Source organism: Hyperolius riggenbachi, chromosome 1 (assembly GCF_040937935.1).
Source record: "Hyperolius riggenbachi isolate aHypRig1 chromosome 1, aHypRig1.pri, whole genome shotgun sequence".
Lineage (NCBI taxonomy): Eukaryota > Metazoa > Chordata > Amphibia > Anura > Hyperoliidae > Hyperolius > Hyperolius riggenbachi.
Genome location: NC_090646.1, coordinates 480657594 through 480682511, shown reverse-complemented (window position 1 = coordinate 480682511; position 24918 = coordinate 480657594). Strand labels below are relative to the sequence as shown.

Genomic DNA, 24918 nt, shown 5'->3' with positions numbered 1-24918 from the left:
CCTATAAAGAAAGTCTTTTAAATTGTAAGCTTCCACTTCAAAGGTCAACTTCACTCAGAAAGGATATTTGAGCTTTGAGTGGTTTCTGAAAATGTAAATCACATGTTAACTTTAAGATCATTTGAGGACATCAGTGGTGAGATGCCTTCATGGGAACTCCCAGGTCCGCCCTTACTGTCATAGTTATAGCTATTGCAAAGTCACATGATGGTGTTGCAGTGGCTTTTCCATAATGAAAAAAATCAAACAACTAATTAGGAGACCTTGGTTTTTGTTCCTTGGAGGCAGTGGAGCCCAAATCCAATGCAAATTTTCCAAGAAACCAGGCGCTCTATAAACACCACCTTCCTGCCAGATCTGTAGTTGGCTTTGTACGATCTTGCCCCTAAAAATATGGGAGGAAAGCAAAAGAAATACTAATGGAACTCTAGCTTATGTTACCACTAAAATGCTTCTGAAGTAGTGCATTAACAGCCTCTTCTCGAGGACACAACTAGTCTGTGTTATTTATTATATACGTCTCCATAACTACTTTATATTTTTATTTTTTCACCTCATTTCTGTGTCTTTCTTTGCACAGCCTGCTACAATTTGGACTTGGAAAGGAAATGGAGTGTAAGTAATTCTAATCCATAACATGTGCATCTCATAAGATATTGTTTCACCTAGAAAAAGTACATTTGGGTTTGCAAGTTATGTCTTTGCTGTGAATTTTGTAACTAAGCTTGATCTCCTTTGGCTAGATTATAAGTGTTTTAGTGTACTTCCCACTACTTTATACTTTGATTATATTAGTGTTTGTCTTGTTTTCAAATTATTCTTGTGTGGGATACATAATTGCAGCGCACACATTTGGCTGTTGCATGTAAACCATTTTCCAATGAATCATTTTTGTATTACCTGGGTGCCTGGTTAGGTGCAATGCTGACTTTGCGGATTAGTGCAAAATGCTGGGATTGAACCATCAATCCCTATTGGCCCTTCTCAATCATACTAGAGTACCGGAAATACTGAAAATATAACTCTTTTTTTTATAATCAGTAAAAACGGGCTATACGAAATACCCCACCACCGTCTTATATGTGGGGTACAAACTATAGTCTGTAAATCCGTTGGTCACTAGTTGTCCAGTCAGTCCTCACACAATTTCTGAGGTGGACAACATTAGCTCACAGAAATATGTGAAGGGTAATTGAATTCAGGTAGTGTCAGACAGGGATATATGTCTCCCCAGTCTCCTGTATAGCGTCACCTGACATAGCACACCCCACACACTAATACAAACAATCAACACCCCAGTTTATACAAGTTTTAACATGCTTTTCCTTGGATTTGACTTGGGCTACTTATCATGTCACTCGCACTATGCACTTATAATGCACTGCACTTTATTATTTTTCCTGACAAAGCCTAATCAACTTGTAAGTGAAACATGTTGAATTCGCATTAATTGAGGTGTTGCTTGTTTGTACTAGAGTGGGGTGTGCTATGCCGATATCCCATTATATATCACCCACATTAGAATTGCCAGGGAGGAGGCACAAGCCAGGCTTTTCCTGTGAGCAAATAGGTGACATTATTACAGGAGGGAGCAGAGGAAGGGGGTGGGCATGGCCAGTGATGGCTCTGTTCAGAGGAGAACAATCTGGTATACTTCCTACACAAATATCTGGGTTACGTATTATATATTATCTTTGTAACGGCTGCCACAAAATTGTGTGAGTATTAGTATAACCTCTTACTCTATGAGCAGTGAAAATTCCGACACAGTGAACCAGGGATTTAAACTGAGGAAACCTCAACAGCCTCTAAGACTGGCCTCCATCAGGTCTGTCAGATGTAATATTCTCCCCAGCTCTGTCCAACTCCAAGAATTGTTTGTCCTTTTGTTGGAATAACTCTTTGTGTAATACAACTATTATGACAAGATCAGAAAGCCTGCACTGTTAATTACTGTTATGGAAAAAAACTACTTATTGTGTTAGGCTATTAGCTCTTCAAATCTGCATTTGCCTAGCCGAGCAGGATCATCCACCAGGTAACCTAGGCAGGTACCGGGGGCCTAGTGGTTGACAAGGGGCCACCAGCCACCTTCTCTGACCTCTCTCTACTTGGGCTTACCAAAAAGACCACAAATCCACTACCTCGCCTATGGCCCCATTATGTCTTAATCCATCTTGCATAGTGATTATCGCTTGTTGCGCTGGTTAAAAAAAAAAATTACTTGTTCTCATGCAAAACTTGTCACTGTGGACAATGATACTTCAACATCCTTTACAGACTAAAGCCTTCTGCTTTGTACTTTATTGCTGTTTGCTCTCAACTCCTGGGATTACTGGAGGAAAGGCCTGTGGCCTGGTTGGACAGAAGTTGAGTTATTTTAATGACTTTGTTTGGAGAAAAGATAACACTGTATGTAGCCCAGACTCTTGTAACTATGAAACAGATGGAATATAATGGTGTGGGGCTGTTTACTGCTACAGAGTTGCAAAGGCCGAAGGTTCAATAGCTTCCAGGATGCTTCGAAGAAGTATATCACAAAATGTTATTGACCTATTTCTTGTTGTAATACATGGTCCATGTAGCATAAAGAATGGTAAATATAGGGGTACGTGGCTCTAACATAATGAAATGCAGGTCTAATTAGCAGTTGGGGGGGGGGGGGTTAAGAGAGTCTGCTAATTTATTACTAAATACCAAAGTTCACCTAATGGTTGAGAGATTTGAACATAGAGCAAGTCGTTTCAGCACTGGCTGCAGAATGTCACATAATGAAATGTTGTTAGATGGTTAAAATGAGATTTTAGGAAGGAGTTAAAGTTAAGGCTGGAGATTATGGTAAGGCACCAGGAAATTGCTAACATTGGAGTGGAGTTTAGGATTAGATGTCAGGAAAGGGTTAATGTTATGGGTGGAGGTTACTATCATTGGGAGGGGACAATGTTGTGAGTGGAGGTTACATATCAGGGAGGGGTTAGTGCTATGCGTTGAAGCTAGGGTTAGTCATCAGAAAGGGGGGGTTATCCTTCCAAGTGAAGGTTAGTGTTACAGGTCAGAAAGGGGATCCTATATAGTAAAAGCCCTGTGTCCTCCTTCGTCCCTGTGTCTGTGCTTCCAGACCTGTCAGTTTGCTGTCTGTGAACCTCATTGCATTGTGGGAAATAACAGCTTTTTCCAACTGCCAAGCAAGCAGCTCCCTGTGTGCATATACTTCAGACAGCGGTGGGAGAAGAGCAGGCAGGAGGCATCTATGCGTGGGGGGTAGCGGCTGTGGCCTAGCGCCTGTTTTTTAACGGGCAGGCCTATTTACTAGTAGCATAAATGGAGTCTAGGGCTGGGAGTCAGGAAGTGGTTAACATTGGAGGTGTGGGGATTGGAATGTGAGATTGGTTTTGAGGAAGCAGAATACCCAATAAGAGAATTAGGGATGAAAATGAAACTAGGCACAGAACATTTATATTTCGCTTTTCTCCTGGCAGATTCAAAGCGCCAGAGCTGCAGCCACTAGGGCACGCTCTATAGGCAGTAGCAACGTTAGGCAGAATAGCCCAATGTCTCCTACTGAATAGGTGCTGGCTTACTTATCAGAAAGAGCCAAGATTTGAACACAGGTCTCCTCCTCAGAGGCAGAGCTCTTACCAGTACCCTATCCAGCTAGTAGAGCAACGCTACTATTGTTTGGGGGACTCTCTTAGTGCTAAAGCTAACATGCCGCACAGGTACACATTCCAATTTAAACAATGACCTATCTGATCAAGTCAGTCAAATTTGAAAATAAATGGTTACACTGAGAACAACCTGAATAAATATATACTGTGAATGGCAGACAAAGATTTGAAAAACCATTATTTTTCCTATTTTTGCAGGTTAAAGGTCCTCTGGCTCACAATGTCCCAGTTTTACATCAACCTGGAGATTGAGGTGAGGAATGTCAGGATGTCTGTTTACTGGGCTGTGGCTGCTGTTAATTCGCCTTGCTTTGCCAGCATATTTTCCATTGTGTACCTTTGAATACTAGCACTTGGCACTCATTCATCATTTCTTCTTTCAGTTTTTGCCAGTTTATAATCCAAGTCCAGAAGAGAAAGCCGATCCTGCACTATATGCCAGCAACGTGCAGAAGATAATGTCCAAGTGAGTTGGTGAAAAGCTGGGAAACTGAATCACATTGACTTTTCACTGGGTTAAAATGAGTGATTAAGACTGCAAGAGCAGTTACAGCATCCATCCTCTTTCTCAGCATGTACAAGTTCTGTAAACCGAAAGGGTTGGCTATGCTGAGGTGCTACTGTTTATGCTATTACAGTGCAAGCATAGCACTGAACCGAGACTTCAGGTGTAGTCACTGATCACCACCAGATCCAGATGAATATGGTTGGATCACATGACTGTCATAAAGAATGGCTTTACTTGGTTCACTTTTTTTGCAGACACTGTATGAATATGAGCTTCTGTAAAAATACTACTGATGCAGGGCTGTGGAGACTTAGTCAAGGAGTCGGAGTCTAAGCTATTTTTGGGTACCTGGACTCTGTGGTTTCATAAACTGAGAAGTCTGAGTTGGATAGATTTTTGTACTGACTCCACAGCCCTGGAGTGATGCATCAAAATAGTGTTTACAAAAAACAAAGGTACTCTGAAGGCTGCCATACACAAGATCAATTCTCCCAGTGATCTATTGATCCCTGCAAGCTTGATTGATAAACGGCTAATCTATTTGAAATACAGTACTATGCAAAGGTTTCAGACAGATGTGAAAAAATACAGTAAAGTAAGAATGCTTTCACAAATATAACTTGTTTAAATCAATATTTGGTGTGTACTGCCCTTTGTCTCCAAAACCGTGTCAATTCTTGTAGGTACACTTGCACAATATTGGGGATTTTGTAGGATTATAGTCGCGTGTATGATGCGCTTTGGGTCCTACAGGAGAAAAGCGCTGTAAAAATGTTTTGTTGTTGATGTATATGATTAACCAATTATGCCAAACAGGTGCTAATGACCACCATTTTCATATGTAGGTTGAAACACATTTCTCAACTGAAACAATACCATGTTTGTAGGAGGCTTAAAACTGGGTGAGGAACAGCCAAATTCTGCTACCAAGGTGAGGATGTGGAAGACCATTTCATGTCACAGGTCATACACTCTGGCAAGACTGAGCACACCACCACCACCCAAGGTAGTTATACTAAATCAGCAAGGTCTCAACCAGTCATAGATTTTAAAGTAAACTGAGGATTCAAATTTGCTCTTCAAGCTCTTGAAGAAGCACATATAAATGGGCAACATTGAGGACCATAGATGCAGTGGTTGGCCTAGGAAATTTAGTGCAGCAGATAAGACACATTGTTCTTACTTACCTTCAAAATCAAAAGACGTCCAGCAAAGCAATCAACTCAGAACTGGTTAAAATCTGTTGGACCCAGATACACTTATCTGCTGACCAGAAAAATCTGGACAGCATAGGTCTTCACAGAAGAACTGAAACCAAAATGCCATACCTGCAAAGTAGAAACAAAACCAAGCAACTAAACTGTGCATGAAAACATTTAGGAACTGGAGTGTGGAAAATGGCAACAGGTGCTCTAGAATGATTGGTCAAAATGTGAAATATTTGGCTGTAGCTGAAGGTAGTTTGTTTGCTGATAAAAGGTTGGAGTACAATAATGAGAAAGGCAAAACTCAAGCATGGTGGAGGTTCATCGCAAGTTTAGGGCTGTATTTTTGCTAATAGAGTTGCGGTTTTGGCCAGGATTAATGGTGCCCTTAATGCTACTACATGCATACATGTATCCCTCACCCAATATCATCAGGGTGGTATCTTCCTGGCACCAAATTTATTCTGCAGCAGGACAACAACCCCAGTCAATGGCCTCAATTCACTAAGCTTATCTCTTGTCTTTAATAACGTTTCTAGAGTGGTCACCATGGTGATGAGGCATGTCGTATTCAGGAAACATTTAACCTCAGGCAAACCTAAAGTTAACTCTTCTGTCTTTAAGTTAACTCTTCAATCCTTAAAATTACTCCACAGTTAGACAAGCTGTTTATTAACTGCATGTGAAGATAACTACAGAGGAGGTAACTTAAAGGGATACTGTAGGGGGGTCAGGGGAAAATGAGTTGAACTTACCCGGGGCTTCTAATGGTCCCCCGCAGACATCCTGTGTTGGCGCAGCCACTCACCGATGCTCCGGCCCCGCCTCCAGTTCACTTCTGGAATTTCTGACTTTAAAGTCAGAAAACCACTGCGCCTGCATGCCCGTGTCCTCGCTCCGCTGATGTCACCAGGAGTGTACTGCGCAGACACAGACCATACTGGGCCTGCGCTGTGCGCTCTTGATGACATCAGCAGGATCGAGGACACGGCAACGCAGGCGCAGTGGTTTTCAGACTTTAAAGTATGAAATTCCAGAAGTGAACCGAAGGCGGGGCCGGAGCATCGGTGAGTGGCTGCGCCAACACAGGATGTCTGCAGGGGACCGTTAGAAGCCCCGGGTAAGTTCAACTCATTTTCCCCTGACCCCCCTACAGTATCCCTTTAAGGAATGAAGAGATAAGATAACTTTCTTACTGTGTGGAGGTAAGTTTTCTCTTGCCTTATTATCTCCAGCATGATCTTAGTGAATTGAGGCCAATGTCGTTAAGAACTATCTTCACGTTAAAGAGCATGGAGATCTGGAAGTGATGGTATGGCCCAGACAAGCCTGATCTCACAATCTGAGCAGTGGCAGAAAGATCCATCGAAGTTTCGTGGTTAGTCCTACAGAATATTTGGAGAAACATTTTTCTGCAGAGTTCCTTTAAAAAAACTGTGTGCAAGTGTACCTAGAAGAACTCATGATGCTTTGAAATCAAAGGGTAGTCCCATTAAATAGTGATTTGATTCAGACTTTTCTTTTGTTGGCTCACTTTGCATTTAGTAAATTGAAAAGAAAAAGCAATTACAATCTTTTAATTTGTGAACATAAACTTTACAGAATGTTTTTACATCTGCCTAAAACTTTGGTATACTACTGTATTCCGAGAGAAGGCATGATCGTGCACAGTGATACTTTTTTTTTTTTTTTTTTTAACCAGCTGAAGTTGGGGGGAGCAGTGGGGCTTTGACAGCTGCATATCTTTGATTTTCATTAAGCAGTACGTTGCTACCTGGGCAGTGTCAATACTGTTATTTCTACTGACATTTTTGCATTGATCTGATTAAAGGATACCTGATCCAAAGCAAAGCCATTAAGGGAAGTATGATCATGAAGGATTTACATAACTATTTGCATTGTCCGTTCCGCTTCTTATTCCCCCTGGTTCCTGTAATCGCTGCTTGAAAAGTTTACTTTTGGCTAAAATCGAATTTTCAGACAGGAAGAGTCAGGCTTTCAGGGATGTTTCCTCCCATCACCCATCTTCTCCATCCCCTAAAGGGGATCTGAGGTGATAAACTGATGAGATAAACAATAGTATCTATCCTCCTTCTCCAAAAAATGACTTTTTAAGACATCCCAGAGTTTTATTTTAAATGTAAACCTTCTTTGTATGTTATTACGGTTTTATTGTCTCTGCTCAATGACACATTCATTGAAGTATGCCAGAGCTAAAAAAATCTATGAACTATAGACCCTTTTATCTCTTTCCTGCTCTCAAAAGCCATTTACTGCCAGAATTTTTTTTTTTTTATGGCTGTAATTCCTCATTAGTGAACCCTCATGAACCCAAAAGCTATAGTCTGATCCAGTACTGAACCGGACAGAGACATATGTGATGTTTAACTCTTTCAAGCTAAGAAATAAAAAAAGGACCGCAGCATAGTCATTTGTGTGCTAGGCACTGTACATACCCATGTCTATCTCATTTTGTCACGTCACCTCGGATGTCCTTTAAGGGTAGTGAATGGGGGATGGTGATGGGAGGTAACCAGGCAGCAAGACTGCCTCTTTCTCTCTAATAATGTAAAGTTTTACTAAAAAATTCTAATTTTACAAGCAGTGATTACAGGGGTATGGAGCCTTAGACTACGAACAGCACACATTTGCATCAAGTGCATTTGGCGGGGCTAGTTTGAAGCTGCATATACAATTGCATCAAGTCTGAAAATTATCATCTTTGTTTATAATCTCTATCCATCACCCTCTGTCGACTGTAATTTGTGGAAGGGAAGCATGTGGTGGGATCAGTTTCCAAACAGCTAGGCTCCTACTGAGTATAGGAGGGGGAGCTCATGTCTCTTTCAAAGGTTTAGACCACTGCTGTTTGTTTTGGGTGGGTGTGGTCTAGTTCTATTATGTATAGTAGTTAGGCTAAGGTAGACAATATCTATGCATGGTATAAATGCTTAGCTGTATTACATTCTTTATTTTTCAGATCATAGTAATTTATTTGTATGTTATTTTTTAGAGCTCTTGGGAAACCAGCAACAGAGTATGAGTTGATGGGAGATACACCTGTTACTCCTGTTGGACACTTGAAAGTGCCATTAGACCCTAAAATTTGGGAACTTGGAAAAATTCTTAAGAAGGCTGGGTAAGTGATGTTTGTCAAAAGCCAAAAAGTGACCATCATTTTTCTTGGTATTTTAAATGATAGCTGTAACCTAGTAAAACAAAAAGTTAGATACCTTAGCACCCTCCTGTTTTGCTCTGCATCACCTTGTTCCACCACTGGGCCCCTGTTCAATTATCTCACTGGCTTGAGTACTTCTGAAGACCAGCTGAATCCGCATGTGCAGTACAGAGTTTTTTCTTCGGAAGTACCTGGAGAAGTGTGTACTTCCAAGGAGACCCAGAGGTCTCTTGGCCATTTAAAATTTGGAAGCTGGAACTGGGGCCCAGTGGTGGAACAAGGGGACTCCGAGAGGAATGGGACAGCTCTACGGGATTCAGAGGCTTCCCTCCTCTTAGGTGAGTATCTAACTATTTTTTAATTTTTTTTGCTAGGTTACAGTTGTCCTTTAAAGAGGACCCGAGGTGGGTTTGGGAAATCATATTAGGGCACAGAGGCATGTTCTGTGTACAGTCACCTGCCTTTGTGTCCTTCCAGCGTGCCTCTAGCCCTCCCTCGGGCCCTGCTGTCCTCCATTATAAAAGCGCTAGGCTAGCGACACACAGATTGTCACTAGCCTGTTATTTACTTCAGGCTGCCTCTCACCGCCGCTCCCCCGCCTCCTCCATACCGCGGCTCCCCGCCTGTGTCCCTTCCCTCCCCACCTCTGTAAGCTTCCTCAAATCGGCTTACGGAGGCGGGTTCTCTTTAAAGGGAACCAGAGAGGAAGCTGAATAAAAAATAGGAAACTGTTTTATACATACCTGGGGCTTCCTCCAGCCCCATAAACCTGGATCGCTCCCACGCCGCCATCCACCGATGTCTCTATCGCCGGTACCGGGTCCTGTCACTTCCGGCGGACGCGGCCAATTGTCCGCATCACAGGGGCAGTATGCAGCCGCACGCGTAAGTATATGGAGGAAGCCCCTGTGATGCGGACACTTGGCCGCGTCGACCGGCCGACTTGCCGACTGGCGGTAATGACGAGACCCGGTACCGGCGGATACAGGCAGCGGAAGACAGCGGCATGGGAGCGATCCGTGCGTATGGGGCTGGAGGAAGCCCCAGGTATGTATAAAGGCTTTCCCCCAACGTCTCTGGTTCCCTTTTAAAGGAAGTCTGAAGCCAGAATAAAAACAAATACTCACCTAAGGAGAGGGAATTGAGTCCTATAGAGCCTTCCCATTCCTCTCCTGGTCCTGTCACTCTGGCACTGGCTCCCCTGTTGGCAGTCTCCGTCCAATCGGTTGAAGACTGCTTTCTGCCTCTGTGGTAGGCTTTGGAAATCTTTGGCAGCCAGAGTGCTCCCAAAGACTGGCCACTCCATACTGTGAATGCTGTCTCGTGCACTCGCGCATGCACAGTACAGAGCCATCCTTCTTCAAAGGCACTCGAGCTCCCAAAGACTACCGAAGCTCCCTGTGGTGGGAGATTTGAACTGGGGATCCAGCGCTGGAACCTGTGAAGAATGGGAAAGCTCATAAGGAACCAGAGCTTTGACTTTCCTTAGGGAAGTATGTATATTTTTGTTTTGTTTTTATTGCCTTCAGATTTACTTTAAGAAGTGTTTTTTTGCAGCATTCACACCTGTCTGTCCTTTTTTGTGTGTGTATTTCTGCATGCGTTTTCTACATACCATGGCCCTTATTCAATTCACTTTTTTCGCCTAGGTGATATTTTCACACTTTATCAATAAAATGGCTTGTAAGGGATCTCCCACAAGAAAACTTAGGAGGAAAAGTGAATTGTATAAGGGATCATTTGCAATTGTGTGCAGAATATATGCCTGCTTTCTTCACAGCTGCTAATGTCATTGATGGAGAATATTCAGTGTGTGGAATGATGCTGCATTGTTATCAGTTTGGTTTCTGAATGCAGAAAATGCATTCAAATCTGAACTAGCCCAGTTATCTCTCAGAAATTATTTCCAGCCGGGTGGCATGAAAAAGTAGCCGGGTGGGGCAAGATAAGATAATGAAGGGTCGGTGCTTCTGTGTGCAACTCTGCCCCCAGCATAGGAGGAGGTGAGCAGCCGGGTGCCCATTTATTAATATTGGTTCTCAGTTTAAATATGTTTTACTGTGCTGTAAATGTACATAAAAAGACAAGTGTAAATGCTGCTTTTAGGTTTTTATCTAAATATTTGCTGCAACTTAACAAAAATCAGGATAATGTTAGCCATAGTGGTATATTTCAGATGCTTATGGCCTGGCTCACACTCAGGGGTGTAGCTAGAAATGACTGGGCCCCATAGAAATTTTTTTATGCCCCCGATCCTCTCATCCCCCCCCCCCCCCCCCCCCCCATTTTTGGCTCACATACACATGTAGTCTAGAAATTTTGCATGATTTTATGGTAGGGAATAGATTGTGAGCACTTCTGACGACAGTCTCCAGTAGGGATGTGTCCACATGCAGCGCGCCGCAGCAAAAAAAAAAAAAGTGTGTCACCATGCACTGGAACATCGGCGTGGTCATGGGTCATGGGCAGACTTAAAAAAATAAATAAATAAGTAGTGTTGTTATTCAGAGATTAGGTCTGAACAGATACATTTTAGATAAAATAATCAAGTAGTTACATGCCTCATGATGATTCATCAAGTAGTCAAATGGCAGCAGATTTTCTGACAAAATGCAATCAGATTGGCAGCAGATATCCCCACAATATGCAATGAGATTGGCAGCAGATACCCCCACAAAATGCAATCAGATTGGCGGATTTCCCCACAAAATGCATTCAGATTGGCGGCAGATATCCCCACAAAATGCAATCAGATTGGCAGCCCCGCACCCCCTCCCCCAGCATATAGGTAGACGCCAGATGTGGTGATGCCACTGCCCCCTACCCCCGCTCGCTCGCTAAGTCCACTCAGTCTGTCTCAGTCTCACAGTCACTCACACATACTTATACAGATCCTGCAGGCAGCTCGCCTCTGCTCCCGCTGTCACTCTGCGGCGTCGGGTCGGGTCGCACCTCGGGTCCACCGTCCAGACTCCAGTGCAGAGACTCCTCCAGTCCAGGGCACGCCTCTCTGGCTAGTCACGCAGTACTCTCTGCGTGTATGAGCCACGGTCCTCTTCCTGTGTTGTCACTCTTCCTTCCTCCCTGGCTGGCCGGAACTATAAAGTAATTGTCGGGTCCAGCCAGGGAGTAAATTAATGCGCCGCCGCACGGAAGTAGTCCCCCTCCTCACTGGCAGCTATACTGGTTAGCGGGGGCGAGGAGGGCCGGGGGGGGGGCGCTTTGTTATAATTATCGGAGGGGGGCCTGGGGCCCGGCTTTATTATAATGATATTTTTTTTAAAGTGTCCTCTCTCAGCTGCGGGCCCCCTGTGACGTAGGGCTGGGGCGGGCCCCGTAACAACGGCTATGGTTGCTATGGCGATTGCTACGCCAGTGCTCACACTGCAAGGGATCCCTGACGTTTAGTGGCACTTTACAGCTATAGCTCAAGACTAGGACAATGTAATCTCCACTGATGTATATGAGGTCAGGTCACACTACAATCCTAGTGTGTGTGTGGGGTGTGTGTGTTTTTAACCCTTCTCCCCAAGCATTTTGCTGGCAGTGGCTAGAGATTGGATCTCCATAGACGTCAACAGAAAACGTCTGTAAGTGCCTATAAAATCACCACGAGGCGTCAGTCAATGGTTGCTAAAAGCACCATTCAGTTCCTGTAAAAGGATGTTATGTCAGTGCTGGCTTTTTTCAGCACTTCACTGTGAATTGTCCTAAAAAGCTTTAGCAGACATTCTTCCTGATTCCTATTATAGAACAGAAGCTATATAGATGTGATGGAAATCTACAAGGGATACTTATTTTTACAATGTACAATGAGGCAAATACCACCCCTTACGTGAATTGTCCCTTGCTCCTGCTGAACGTCAGAGTGAACCAGGCATTTTACAGTGTTACAAATTACAGGATGTCAGCTCACCTGTGGTAAATCTTGACGTTTTTTAGCATCTGTGAGCTTAGGCTATACACCAAGCTAGTTAGACTGTCAGTAAGTCTAGGTTCAGTTTCTAATATGATGACTGTGCACAAAATGCTGCACTTGCTAGTATCCTACATACAGTAGGTTTGCTCAGTACCTCTGAATCCACTAATTAAACTGGGTATTGGGGAAGCTGATAAAAGCAGCCATTCCCAATGCAAATTATTAAAATATTTCTAAAGCAGACTTTTATTACATTTTTGATCAAATCACAATTTCCTAAGGCTAGTAATGCACAGGAAATTAGTCTTGTGAGTTAAATTCTAAGCTTTTGAGGAAAGCTGTGTGTGTGTGTGTGTGTGTGTGTGTGTGTATATGGATGTATATGTATGTATGTGTATATGTATATGTATGTGTGTGTATATGTATGTATGTGTATATATGTATATGTATGTGTGTATGTATGTATATGTATATGTATGTGTATGTATGTATATGTATGTGTGTGTATATGTATGTGTGTGTATATGTATGTGTGTGTATATGTATGTGTGTGTGTGTGTATGTATGTATGTATATATATATATATATATATATATATATATATATATATATATATATATATATATATATATATATATATATATATATATGTGTATATATATATATATAATATATGTATGTATGTATGTATGTATGTATGTGTATATGTATATGTATATATATATTAATACACATATGTTGTGTGCTTTAAAAAAAAAACCCCAAAAAAAACAATCTGAGATAATTGCATATTTCTATGTACGGTGATTTGTTTTTCCTGGGAAATTGAAGCTTTTCACATCACACGTCACTGTTACAAGTGCTAATTCTATCACCGCTGGATTCTGGGTCCTGTGCACAGCCATAGTGAACCAAATACTGTGTGAAATAACAAAGCTGGCTTTATATCATCACATGGGCTGAAAACATTAGGGAATTGGCACTTACATTGCCTCCGGTGCAGAAATACCTCACGTCTAATAAAGCCTTTTTTTGTGAATGGAGCCCATTCTTGAGAACATGCTGGATTCCTGGCTCCAATGCTGATCCTATGGTTTTAATACTTTGAGCCTCTCATCTGGAACATCTGATCTGCATGTTGCCAGTGTGTGATTTAGAATCCTAACCTGAGGATCAGCATTAACAAGAGACCTTCATCCTCTAGGTGGGGGGCAGCTTGCCTATTCTTCTCATGTCAGGTTACATTTGTGTACTTGATGAGTCTGCAGATAACTAACAGTTTTAAATATGTTAGATAAGCATACTGTCCAGACCAGCCTTTCTCAACCTTTCTTCCCTGGAGGAACCCTGCAAATAACTTTGGGATATCAGGGAACCCCTACAAACCATTTTTTGATCTCGAGGAACCCCTGCATTTATTTTGGAGGAGGCATGGTCTTTAAAAGTATGTGTGGCTGTTTATTTCACTACCCTCTATTACACTACCACTCATTATACTGTCTCCTGACCCCCCCCCCCCCCCAATTAAGTGCTTCTTGTTGAAGTATCACCTATTATAATGTGCTCTATTATACTACTATATATACTATACTTCTATTATACTACCCCCCACGATGGGGGAAGAGTGCTCGAGGAACCCTGGGGTTCAAGGGAACCCTGGTTGAGAAAGCCTGGTCCAGACTATGGGCTTGATTCACAAAAGCGTGAACTCAGTTATCACGTGTAAAGGCTTTGCACGTGCAAACGTGCGTGTAAAGGCTTTGCACGTGCAAATGCGCTTGTAAAGGCTTTGCACATACAACGTATCATTATCACGAGCTAAGTATCATTATCACGAGCTAAGTATCATTATCACGAGCTAAGTATCATTATCACGAGCTAAGTATCATTATCACGAGCTAAGTATCATTATCACGAGCTAAGTATCATTATCACGAGCTAAGTATCACTATCACGAGCTAAGTATCATTATCACGAGCTAAGTATCATTATCACGTGAAGTCACTGCAGATCACGCAAATGGAATGTAGATCATGCATTATTACTGTACTAGCAGACCTAAGCCCGTTTAAAAACGGGCTCTAGGTCTGTGTTTATCGCCGCACGCGCCTCCCTGGCCCCAAATAGCACGAACCCAGCTACACAGACAGCACACGCAGGGACACGGTTTTTATTATAGAGGATACATGTGTTCACATTAACATGTGAGTTAATGTAAGGCCTCTTGCACACTGAAAGCGATTTCCGATTCAGATTCCGCTTTTTAATCAGTTTTTACATCCGATTCAGATTCAGATTTGCAGTTTTCTCCCTGCACACTGCAAATCGGAATCTGAATCGGATGTAAAAACAGATTAAAAAGCGGAATCTGAATCGGAATTTCTTGCAGTGTGCAACAGGCCAAATACGGCGCGAGCAAAGTTTTTTTTTAACTATAATTACAGTACAAGCAAAGTTTAACGTGTCACTTTATGTACTGTATACAGTAATAATTCATGATCTACGTTCCGTTCACGTCATCTGCAGTGACTTCACAAGATAATGATACTTAGCTTGTGATAATGATACTTACCACATGATATCGCGTGCAATGCGGCTTATCACTGTCGTGCTAAGTGTTAGCACGCTTTAGTGAATCAATCCCTATGGCAGCTATGGAGCTATCCTCACATATGAATGAATGAGGGCGTGCTAAACCTTGCAGATGATTAGAAGCCTGGATTCAGCAATGTATCTTTCTTCTTGTCTTGTACAGGTTCTCCTTTGACAGTGTCCAGGGGCTAATTGACCTATGTCTGGAGGGGGTATGCTCTCGAGTGGGCTTGGAGGAGCTTGCAGAGAAGCTGGGACTCTCCCAGATGGATGTCATTTCCCGTGTTTTCAGTTATTTCCCAAAGGTGAACAGCCTGCTTCTGTGAATCTGCATGGTGACTGTAGACTGTGGTGACAGCAAGTAGCGACACCAGTATTTCCTGTAATTCCAAGCAAAGAAGAGGTTACACCACACTTGCAGTTCAAGCTATACTCCAGGGAAGATGACTATCTAACCTCAGTAAAAAAAAAAACAAAAAACAATTAGGCAGCAGCTGCTGAGCCAGGTTTGGCCTGCAGCAATGCAGATGGGGGTAGCCAGAGCCTCGGCGGTGACACGGTGGGGAATGCCAGGGCCACATCTTCTGAGGTGGGGGGGGGGGGGGAGCGGAGCAATGGTGCCAAAACAGGTAAGTATTAAGGCATGTCAGGCTGTAATGCTCCCCTTTATGTCTAGCCTTAGTCCCGGACACGATCCGTTGCTTTATTCACTATTATACTGAAGCCTAGTTAGGTATTGTGTGACTGTGGCCAAGACTGTCATATGTCAAACAGCTCTATCCCCTTTTTACTGTTTTTTAGTAGTAGAATATTGGCTCTGTACATTTTTAAACTGCTTATGTCATTTGTGTGTGTGAAGAGAACATTTGTATTTTTTTTTCTGGTGTATACATTTATGCATCTCAAAACCAGACTAATACGATGCAGGGGCGTAGCAATAGAGGTCGCAGCGGTCGCATGCGCGACTGGGCCCGGCTCCTGAAGAGGCGGGGGAGGGGCCCGGGGGGGCCCATGTCTTTTTGTAGTGCGGCCAGGACTGAGTGCGGCCCATGCGCCGTGCGCGCTATTGGGAGAGGGGGAGCCGCAGCCGCGGGGAGGGCAGCCCGACCTCTCCCTCCCTTCCTCTCCCCGGGCCCCCCCCCCCTTCAGATGCAGAGTGACGCGCACGGAAGCGCTGTAGGCTGAAACTCACCTCCGTCCCTGCGTTCCAAGCACCGCTGATCTCCTTCCGCTGTATAGATGTTGTTACACACTGCTTCCGGCTAAACAGGAAGCAGTGTGTAACAACATCTATACAGAGCGGGAGGAGACCAGCGGCGCAGGGACGGAGGTGAGTTCTGCCTACAGCGCTTCCGTGCGCCGCGCACTCTGCATTTGAAGGGGGGGCCCCGGGGAGAGGAAGGGAGGGAGAGGTCGGGCTGCTCACCCCGCAGCTGCAGCTCCCCCCTTCATTATGGGGGGGGGGACCTACCTACCTACCTAATCCTGGGGGGCAGCTACCTACCTATCCTGGGGGGGCAGCTACCTACCTATCCTGGGGGGGCAGCTACCTAATCTAACCTATCCTGGGGGGCAGCTACCTAATCTATCCTGGGGGGCAGCTACCTACCTAACCTATCCTGGGGGGGGCAGCTACCTACCTAACCTGTCCTTGGGGGGGCAGCTACCTACCTAACCTATCCTGGGGGGGCAGCTACCTACCTAACCTATCTGGGGGGGGCAGCTACCTAATCTAACCTATCCTGGGGGGCAGCTACCTAATCTAACCTATCCTGGGGGGCAGCTACCTAACCTATCCTGGGGGGCAGCTACCTACTCTAACCTATCCTGGGGGGCAGCTACCTACTCTAACCTATCCTGGGGGCAGCTACCTAATCTAACCTATCCTGGGGGAAAGCTACCTAATCTATCCTGGGGGCAGCTACCTAACCTATACTGGGGGGCACCTACCTCATCTAACCTATACTGGGGGGCAGCTACCTAATCTAACCTATACCAGGGGGCACCTACCTATCTAACCTGGGGGCACTTACTTGTCTAACATGTATTCGGGGCACCTAGCTAGCCTATACAGGTGGCAACTATACTGGCTACCTATATTGGAGGCACCTACCTAACTAACCTATACTGGGGGCACCTACCTATCTAACCTATGCTGGGGACAACTATTCTGGCTACCTATATTAGAGGCACCCACCTAGCTAACCTGTACTGGGGGCACCTATCTATCTAACCTATACCGGCGGCGCCTGCCTATCTAACCTATACTGGGGGCAACTATACTGGCTACTTATGCTGGAGGCACCTACCTGGCTAACCTATACCGGGGGCAACTATACTGGCTTACCTATGCCTGGCTACCTATACTGGGGGGACCTACAGCTGGCTATAGGGATTTGGATATGTGTGTGCGTCGGGTGTTGCCGGGGGAGGGGGGCTGTTGTTGCCGGGGGGGGGCACATCCAGATTCCGCATCGGGGCCCAGAGGTTTGTAGCTACGCCACTGATACGATGCCTGACGAAAACAGCTAGTGTGTGTGAAAGCTTGCATTTTTTTTTTATTACCTGATAAATGCTATCCCCTTAACTGAAATGTTTCGGGAACCACTAATAGACCACCTGCATCTTTCTCTCCATGCCTGCCTGCTGTCACACGCACAGTGCCACATGGATAAGAGGCAGGGCCAGTAGTGATGGGCAAACATAGAGAGAAGGGTGCTGGTGGCTCTGCTATTCCAACCTCTCCTCCCCCTCACTTGCTGATACAGAAGTGGCTAAGCTGCCACTATAGGAATGGAGTCATTAGGCTAGGGGAAATAAGGAGAAAAGGGAACTGAGCTATTAGTGGCGAACACAGTGAATCCAGCGCAGGAGACTTGGGCGCACAGGGAGTAACTTCGGCGCCGTCAAAAGACTGAGCTGAAGTTACTTTTAAAACGCAATAATTCAGCTTCCAGCAATTGCTGGAAGCCGAATATGGTGGCCTGGAGGGGAATAGTATTTAACACGGCTGAGACTTGTGCAGCAACAGGATCAGCCATTTACCGGCTGTATCCTGCGCCCAAGTCTCCCGGCGCCGATTCCTCTTGTACACATTAGTGGATGCTGCCATTATTTTTAACCTTTCTGTACTGTCACATTTTATGTTTGCTCAAATGCAGCCAACATCTTTTGCCACTCCCTGAATCCAAGTACAGCTTCCGGTATTACCCCCCCCCCCCCCCCCATGCCACATACATGCCCCCATCATGTCTTCCCCAAATGCAGCCAAGATCATCTTTTACATTAGTCTTTCTCATACAGGTGAAGTGTTCATTTAACCCATTACAACTCCCGTCCATATGGCATTGCACTCCTCTTTCCAAGCCAGCCATATGCAGAGTAGAGCAGAGAAGCAGCACTGTTATGGCTGGAGCTAGTCCTCTCCATTGCACCACTCATATCATCCTCAAGCACTTGAATGTGGCATTACAAGCACTGGGGACAGACACTAGAGGCAGATCGGCTGAAGACTGCGCTGGCAGGAACAGGTAACTGTCTGCTTCCTTGCTCCACTCTGCAAAACATGTAGAAAGGCAAAGAGCATTTGCATTTCAACAGAGGTTGTAACGTTGCCATTGGAGCACGATGGGCCCTAAAGAATACAGTAACTGCCCTGCAGGAGGGCTGATCAAGGGCAAGAGCAGCAGTTCTAGAATTTTGCCACTTTGGTGAGCATTTTTGTTTTACGTATTAGATTTAGTACTACTATTTTATTAATTTACATTGTATTCTTTTAATCAGGCGCATATTAAATATACAAAGGAAAAAGTGAGATTTGCTTAACATTCCACCTCTTGAAGGGACTGGTAAGAGAGTAGTAGTCTAGTTAGTAGTCGCCAAGTCTGTAGACTTTGCTTTTGTGCTGTTAGAGGCTTTACGTCAACAGTGTAGTGAACAGACAGCAAAACAAACCTGTCATGGCTTCCCACCTCGCTATGTGCAAATTGTGCATTGTGGACATAATGTGGCTAACTGCCGGTTTATTCCTAGGATGCCAGTGGAATGATTGACTTTCGAATGGTGTCATTAGTTCTGGCCGCACAAGATGCCACACGTTCTGCCGAGGAGCTGGCAAAGCTGGCGTTTGACGTAAGTGATACTCTCCAGGCTTTTGTATATGGTGGCCCTCTCACGTTTTCTCACATGGTAGAGCAGGTTCAAAGTGCCCATACACGTCAATTTTTCTGATCTATTCCCAGCAGATTCAATCACGCTCATCAATATCAATACCCCAATGTGCTGGGCCAATTGATAATTTGATTTTGCTCCCAAAAATCGATCAAAGCAGTTGATTTACACCAGACAGAAAATCTTGATTGGCGGATCAGGAGTGGTGGCTGCATCGGCACAGCAGCTAATTTGTAAACGCAAGATGTTAACCCTGTTTGCTTCCATGAAAGCAGGAAGTAGACACACTGCAGATTTATTGCAGGATTTGTATCCACTCTAACAAAAAATGTTTTCTTTTAAATGTGGTTATGATGTTGCTTATCTTTTAGAGCAGAGCGAAGATTTTAAGTTCAGGTCCGCTTTAATATAAAAATCTGTTTCTCTCTGCTTTGAGTTATCTCCAAGCAGAGGCATCTGTGTGACAAGCTAACAGCTGTGGATAGCATTGTTTATCTACACATGCCTCTAAGCAATGAGCGTGAAGAATAGTTTATATTTCACTGTCATGTTTGACTTCCTGTGTTGCAGCTGTTTTCTACTCGTGATGCTGACGGCTTTCTGCTCTCCGCTGAAGGCTTTTCCTCCATCCTGCGCTCACTGGTGGGTTCCCCTCCTGCAGAAAGTGGCAAAGTGTATGCAGAGCTGTGCCCTCGTGAATCTCAAGGGCTTAACCGAGGTAATGTGGATTAGGAACAAAGAGCTGCCTGTATAAATACCGAAAGAAAGAAAATGTGGCGCTGTTGCCAGTAGCATTCAGTCAGTGGCTTATGTTTATCTTGTAATCTGGCACAAGAACAACTCAAACCTTGCTATGGGCAACATTTCAGTCCAATAATCACACTTGCTACTGATTTAAAGTGACACTGAAGCGAAACAAAAAACTTCTATAATGAATGGTATGTGTAGTACAGATAATAAATAGGACATTAGTAGCAAAGAAAAGAATATCTTTTTTTTTTTTGTTCAGTTATATAGCTTTTTTCCTATAACATTGCATCATTCTCTATTATTTGCAGTTTAAAAACTACACTCTGTATATTAAACGATGAAACAGAGCAGAGCTAATGACCCTTTGATAAGCGCTTCAGAAAACTGCACTGTAGCTGACCTAAGTTGGGTCTGAGACTCTTATCAGTGCTACTAATGTTCTATTTCTTAGCTGTGCTACATACAGTATACAATTTATTATCTCATACGTTTATTTTCACTTCATATTCCCTTTAACTAGTAGAGCACAACTGACCAAATAATGGCTCTTTGTCAGCTTAGTGTGCTGCTAACCTAATTCATACATTTGTGGGTGGTTCCCCCTCCCTGCAAGTACGTAAGCGAGTCAATCCATTCCATACATGTTGCATGTATTTTACCTTCTAAAGTATCCTAATATTTAGCCTGAACCCAACCATGCCCTCTCTTTACAGATGATTTTCTGCACTTTGCTATCCGTCATCCTTGTTATCGCCATCTGTTCCTGTTCTACCTGCGCCCACCGGCCTCAGGACGCAAGAAGCCATCACGCATACAGCAGAACGGGAGCTGTGCCGGGAAATACCCTCCTGGGATCCAGCTCAAGTCTGACTGACCTATTATTATAGCTGGGGTGTTTTATTGGGGGGGTTGGGAGGTGGGCGGGGGGAATTTTAGTGATGCGGGATAAGATGTTATGACTTTATTTAGGCTGGAGTGAGACTGCTTGGCAGTTCCATCCATGTGAAGAGGCAATATAATGGCATTGCTTTGCAGGGAGTATCTAAGCTGAAATTGGTGCATTTAAGGAAACCTGACAAAGGTGCTTGAGACATTTCACAGGATTCTCCACTCTGTTGATTTTAATGAAGACCAGTTAGATTGCTGGTTATCTTCAAAATGCTATTGTTTTGAAGAGTGTGGACTGTAAGGAGTTGGATACATGGTAGAAAGACACGCTGAAGGAGCAATACTCTCCATGTGTTAAGTCGGTGCAGATTTGGGGTCTAACACCCCATTAATCTCAGGTCTCAGGGAAACAACCTCCCTTCCCCCAGAGAATTTTAAATTTTTACCATTATTTGGATGTTTTATTTCTGACTGCTCCCCATATATATTAATGCTCTTGTTATGGTTCTGAATGATATTATAACTATTTTTCATAGTAAACAGTCTGTCTTGTGGTGTTTGCACATTTTACAAGCACAACTAAGTGCCACGTTTACAAATACCATGGCTGCTGGAATACAGCCACAACGCCTGCAGAGGCCATCTCGCTGATCTAGACACCTGAGGTGGGAGAAATATTACATTTATTTCCTCTTAGACAATGCAAATTGCCTGGATTTCCTGCTGATCATCTGCCTTTATTACCAATAAGTAGGGGTCAGACCTGACAAAATTGCATGCGGTTTCCCATAAGGCTTAAAGGGAACCAGAGACGAAGCACCCTTGTGTATTTTACCATATATATCAGTAAGAACATTAGAGAAAACACTAAAGGTAGCCATACACTGGTCGATTTGCCATCAGATTCGACCAACAGATAGATCCCTCTCTGATCGAATCTGATCAGAGAGGGATCGTATGGCTGCCTTTACTGCAAACAGATTGTGAACCGATTTCAGCCTGAAACCGTTCACAATCGCGCCCGCATACATTACCTGCTCCGGCCGGGGCGACTCCAGTCCCCAGGTCTCCGCTGTCTTCTCCGCTCTGGTCTGGTCTCCGGGTCCGGCATGCTTCACTTCTTCCTGCCCGGCAGGAAGTTTAAACAGTAGAGCGCCCTCTACTGTTTAAACTTCCTGCCGGGCTAGAAGAAGTGAAGCATGCCGGACCCAGAGACCAGAGCGGAGACGGAGCAGCGGTGACTGGGGTGAGTCGCGCCGGCGGAGCAGGTAATGTATTGCCACTCTATTGCGTCGGTCGTCGGGCACTCAAACGCCGCTAGCGACGCACTCCCTACCTGCGGGCGATCGACGGTAATTTCCCGCACGGAGCGATCGACAGGATCGATCTATTTCGGGGCGAAATAGATCGAAATTTAGCGTGTAGCGTGAACGATGTGACAGACATCGGATTCGATCACTGGGATCGAATCTGCTATCGGTGGGGAATCGGACTAGTGTATGGCCAGATTTACCATGCTCTGTTTCATCCTCACTGCTAAAAGTGTCTTATCAGCTGTGATAAGAATCCAGGACTGAGCATTCAGTCTGGCTTTGCAGGGAATGATTATAGCTGAGTCATTATAGCAGAGCCACAAGGGGGCAGGCTTGGGCTTGAAAATACACCAGAGAAGACACTCAGTCTAGCTTTGCTATGGAAAGATTATAGCTGAGTGCTCAGTCGGGGATTCTTATCAGAGGTGATAACAGTCAGATTAAACAGAGAACAATGAAACTAAGAGCAGATTAGGTGTTTACTGTCATGTTCCCACTGATTTATAAGGTAAAATACAAGAGGGTGCTTCATCTCTGGTTCTCTTTAAATGCACATAATGCTTCCGTATGCAGAATCGCATTGGGAGTAATAAGCGTTTTCCCACTGCAGGGGGAAAAAAAACTGGCAGTGGTTTTTTTTTTTTTTTTTTTTCTTTTTTCACACACCGCGTGTGATTCCCTGGCAGCAGACTCAAATGTGACCAATGCCTCGGCCATAGACCATGCTCTGATTGAAGGCTGACTAGATTAGCTGCATGCTTGTTTCAGGTGTGTGATCCACATACTGCTGCAGCAAAAGAGATCAGCAGGAATGCCAGGCAACTGGTATTGTTTACAAGGAAAGAAAGATGGCAGCCTCCATATTCTTCTCTCTTCAGGTGTGCTTGAAGTGCACTAGGTCCGGGTGTGATCATACCTTTTTGTTCTGGCCTGCAGATCCTTCCTTGTTTGTATATGTGGCTTGGCCTGGCTCACCAGATCCTGCACCGACTGATATGGTTTGAAGGGGGTTGAGCGTACATAAACTTTTTTCTTGTGGTAGGTTGAGAGTGAGACCCAAGCTAGGATCTCTAATATACAGTAGGTGAAGTGTCCACCAAGGGTCACATGCTCTGGCTCCAGCAGCAACCCTGCACAGCATCCTGCATGATGTCACCCCAGGAAGATGGTAGTTGCATCTGATCCATAAAAATAATTACACAACCTAAAGGTGCCCATACATGTAGTGATGTATGGGCAGGTAGACCAAGAGACCGATCTGATCAGAGAGTGATCTGATGGTTGCCCATACACAGCAGGCTGATTCCCGATTGATTCCAGCATGAAATCTCTCAGGTATCAGCCTTATGACACCTCCTGCACCGCTTGGCTGCTGCCCTCCCAAATGTTAACGTGCCCATGTATTTGCATCTTACCTGCTCCCGCTTCAATGTCACTCACGTGCCACTTGCTATATATGGCAGCCACGTGGGGTGCAAATGGGGAAGCAGGAGCAGCTGGACACTCGGCAGCTGGAATAGGGGAGAATTTAATGCATGGGGGGGGGACACATTAGCATATGGGGGCATAGCGGCAGGTAGTTACAGCCATGCACCCGATCGGCCCAAGATTTCCCAGCATGCTCGATTGCTACATTAATCGTCGATTGGGCATGCTTGTTGTGGCACCATTTTTCATCCGATTCTATAACATTATTGAATCTAATCTTTTGATCGGGCTGCAAAATTGGTAATGTATGCCCACCTTAAGTGTACTCCATATCACTTTAAAGGAGAACTGTAGAGGTGTATGGAGGCTGCCATATTTATTTCCATTTAAGCTATACCAGTTACCTGGCTATCCTGCTGATCCTCTGCCTCTAATACTTTCAGCCATAGGCCCTGAACAAGCATGCAGATCAGGTGTTTCTGACAATTTTGACAGATATGACAAGATTAGCTGCATGCTTGTTTCTGGTGTGATTCAACCACTACTTCAGCCAAATAGATCAGCAGGGCTGCCAGGCAACTGGTATGGCTTAAAAGGAAATAAATATGGCAGCCTCCATATACCTCTCACTATAGTTCTCCTTTAAAATCCATCTCATTGTGCATAACATGAATACAAACACTTATATTGTTGGTTCATTAACCACTTCCCGACCGCCCCCAGCCGATGGGCGGTGGCAAAGTCCGGGCCCAAACGACCGCAATACGCCCATCGGCGGGGGTGGCTGCGGGTGTTGCTATGCGGCGATCGCATCATTCGTGACGCGATCAGCCGCCGGGGACTGGCTCCGCCCCCCCCTGGTTCGCTGTAACCCGCCGGCCGTTCGGAAGCGCCGGCGGGTTACTAGCACCCGGATCGCCGCATGAACGTGGTATAATAGGCTTTGTAATGTATACAAAGCCTATTATACTGGCTGCCTCCTGCCCTGGTGGTCCCAGTGTCCGAGGGACCACCAGGGCAGGCTGCAGCCACCCTAGTCTGCACCCAAGCACACTGATTTCCCCCCCCCCCCTGCCCCCTGATCGCCCACAGCACCCCTCAGACCCCCCCCCTGCCCACCCCCCAGACCACTGTTTGCACCCAGTCACCCCCCTAATCACACATCAATCACTCCATGTCACTATCTGTCAACGCTATTTTTTTTTTTTTAGTCCCTAATCTGCCCCTACTCCCTCCTGATCACCCCCCCCCCCCACCCCTCAGATTCTCCCCAGACCCCCCCCCCCCCCTGTGTACTGT

General features: G+C 44.8%; 1 protein-coding gene across 1 annotated transcript in view; it reads left to right on the top strand.

The window, feature by feature from the left end:
- The window catches only part of LPCAT4 (lysophosphatidylcholine acyltransferase 4), a 69940-nt gene extending 48522 nt beyond the window's left edge, over positions 1 to 21418 (top strand). The window contains exons 7-14 of the mRNA XM_068241789.1: positions 581 to 615; positions 3867 to 3921; positions 4052 to 4134; positions 8395 to 8520; positions 15234 to 15375; positions 19103 to 19201; positions 19811 to 19958; positions 20704 to 21418. Coding sequence (XP_068097890.1) covers positions 581 to 615; positions 3867 to 3921; positions 4052 to 4134; positions 8395 to 8520; positions 15234 to 15375; positions 19103 to 19201; positions 19811 to 19958; positions 20704 to 20864 — 849 coding nt within the window. The 3' untranslated portion in view covers positions 20865 to 21418. The remainder of the gene's footprint in view (positions 1 to 580; positions 616 to 3866; positions 3922 to 4051; positions 4135 to 8394; positions 8521 to 15233; positions 15376 to 19102; positions 19202 to 19810; positions 19959 to 20703) is intronic.
- The last annotated feature ends 3500 nt before the right edge of the window (positions 21419 to 24918 follow it).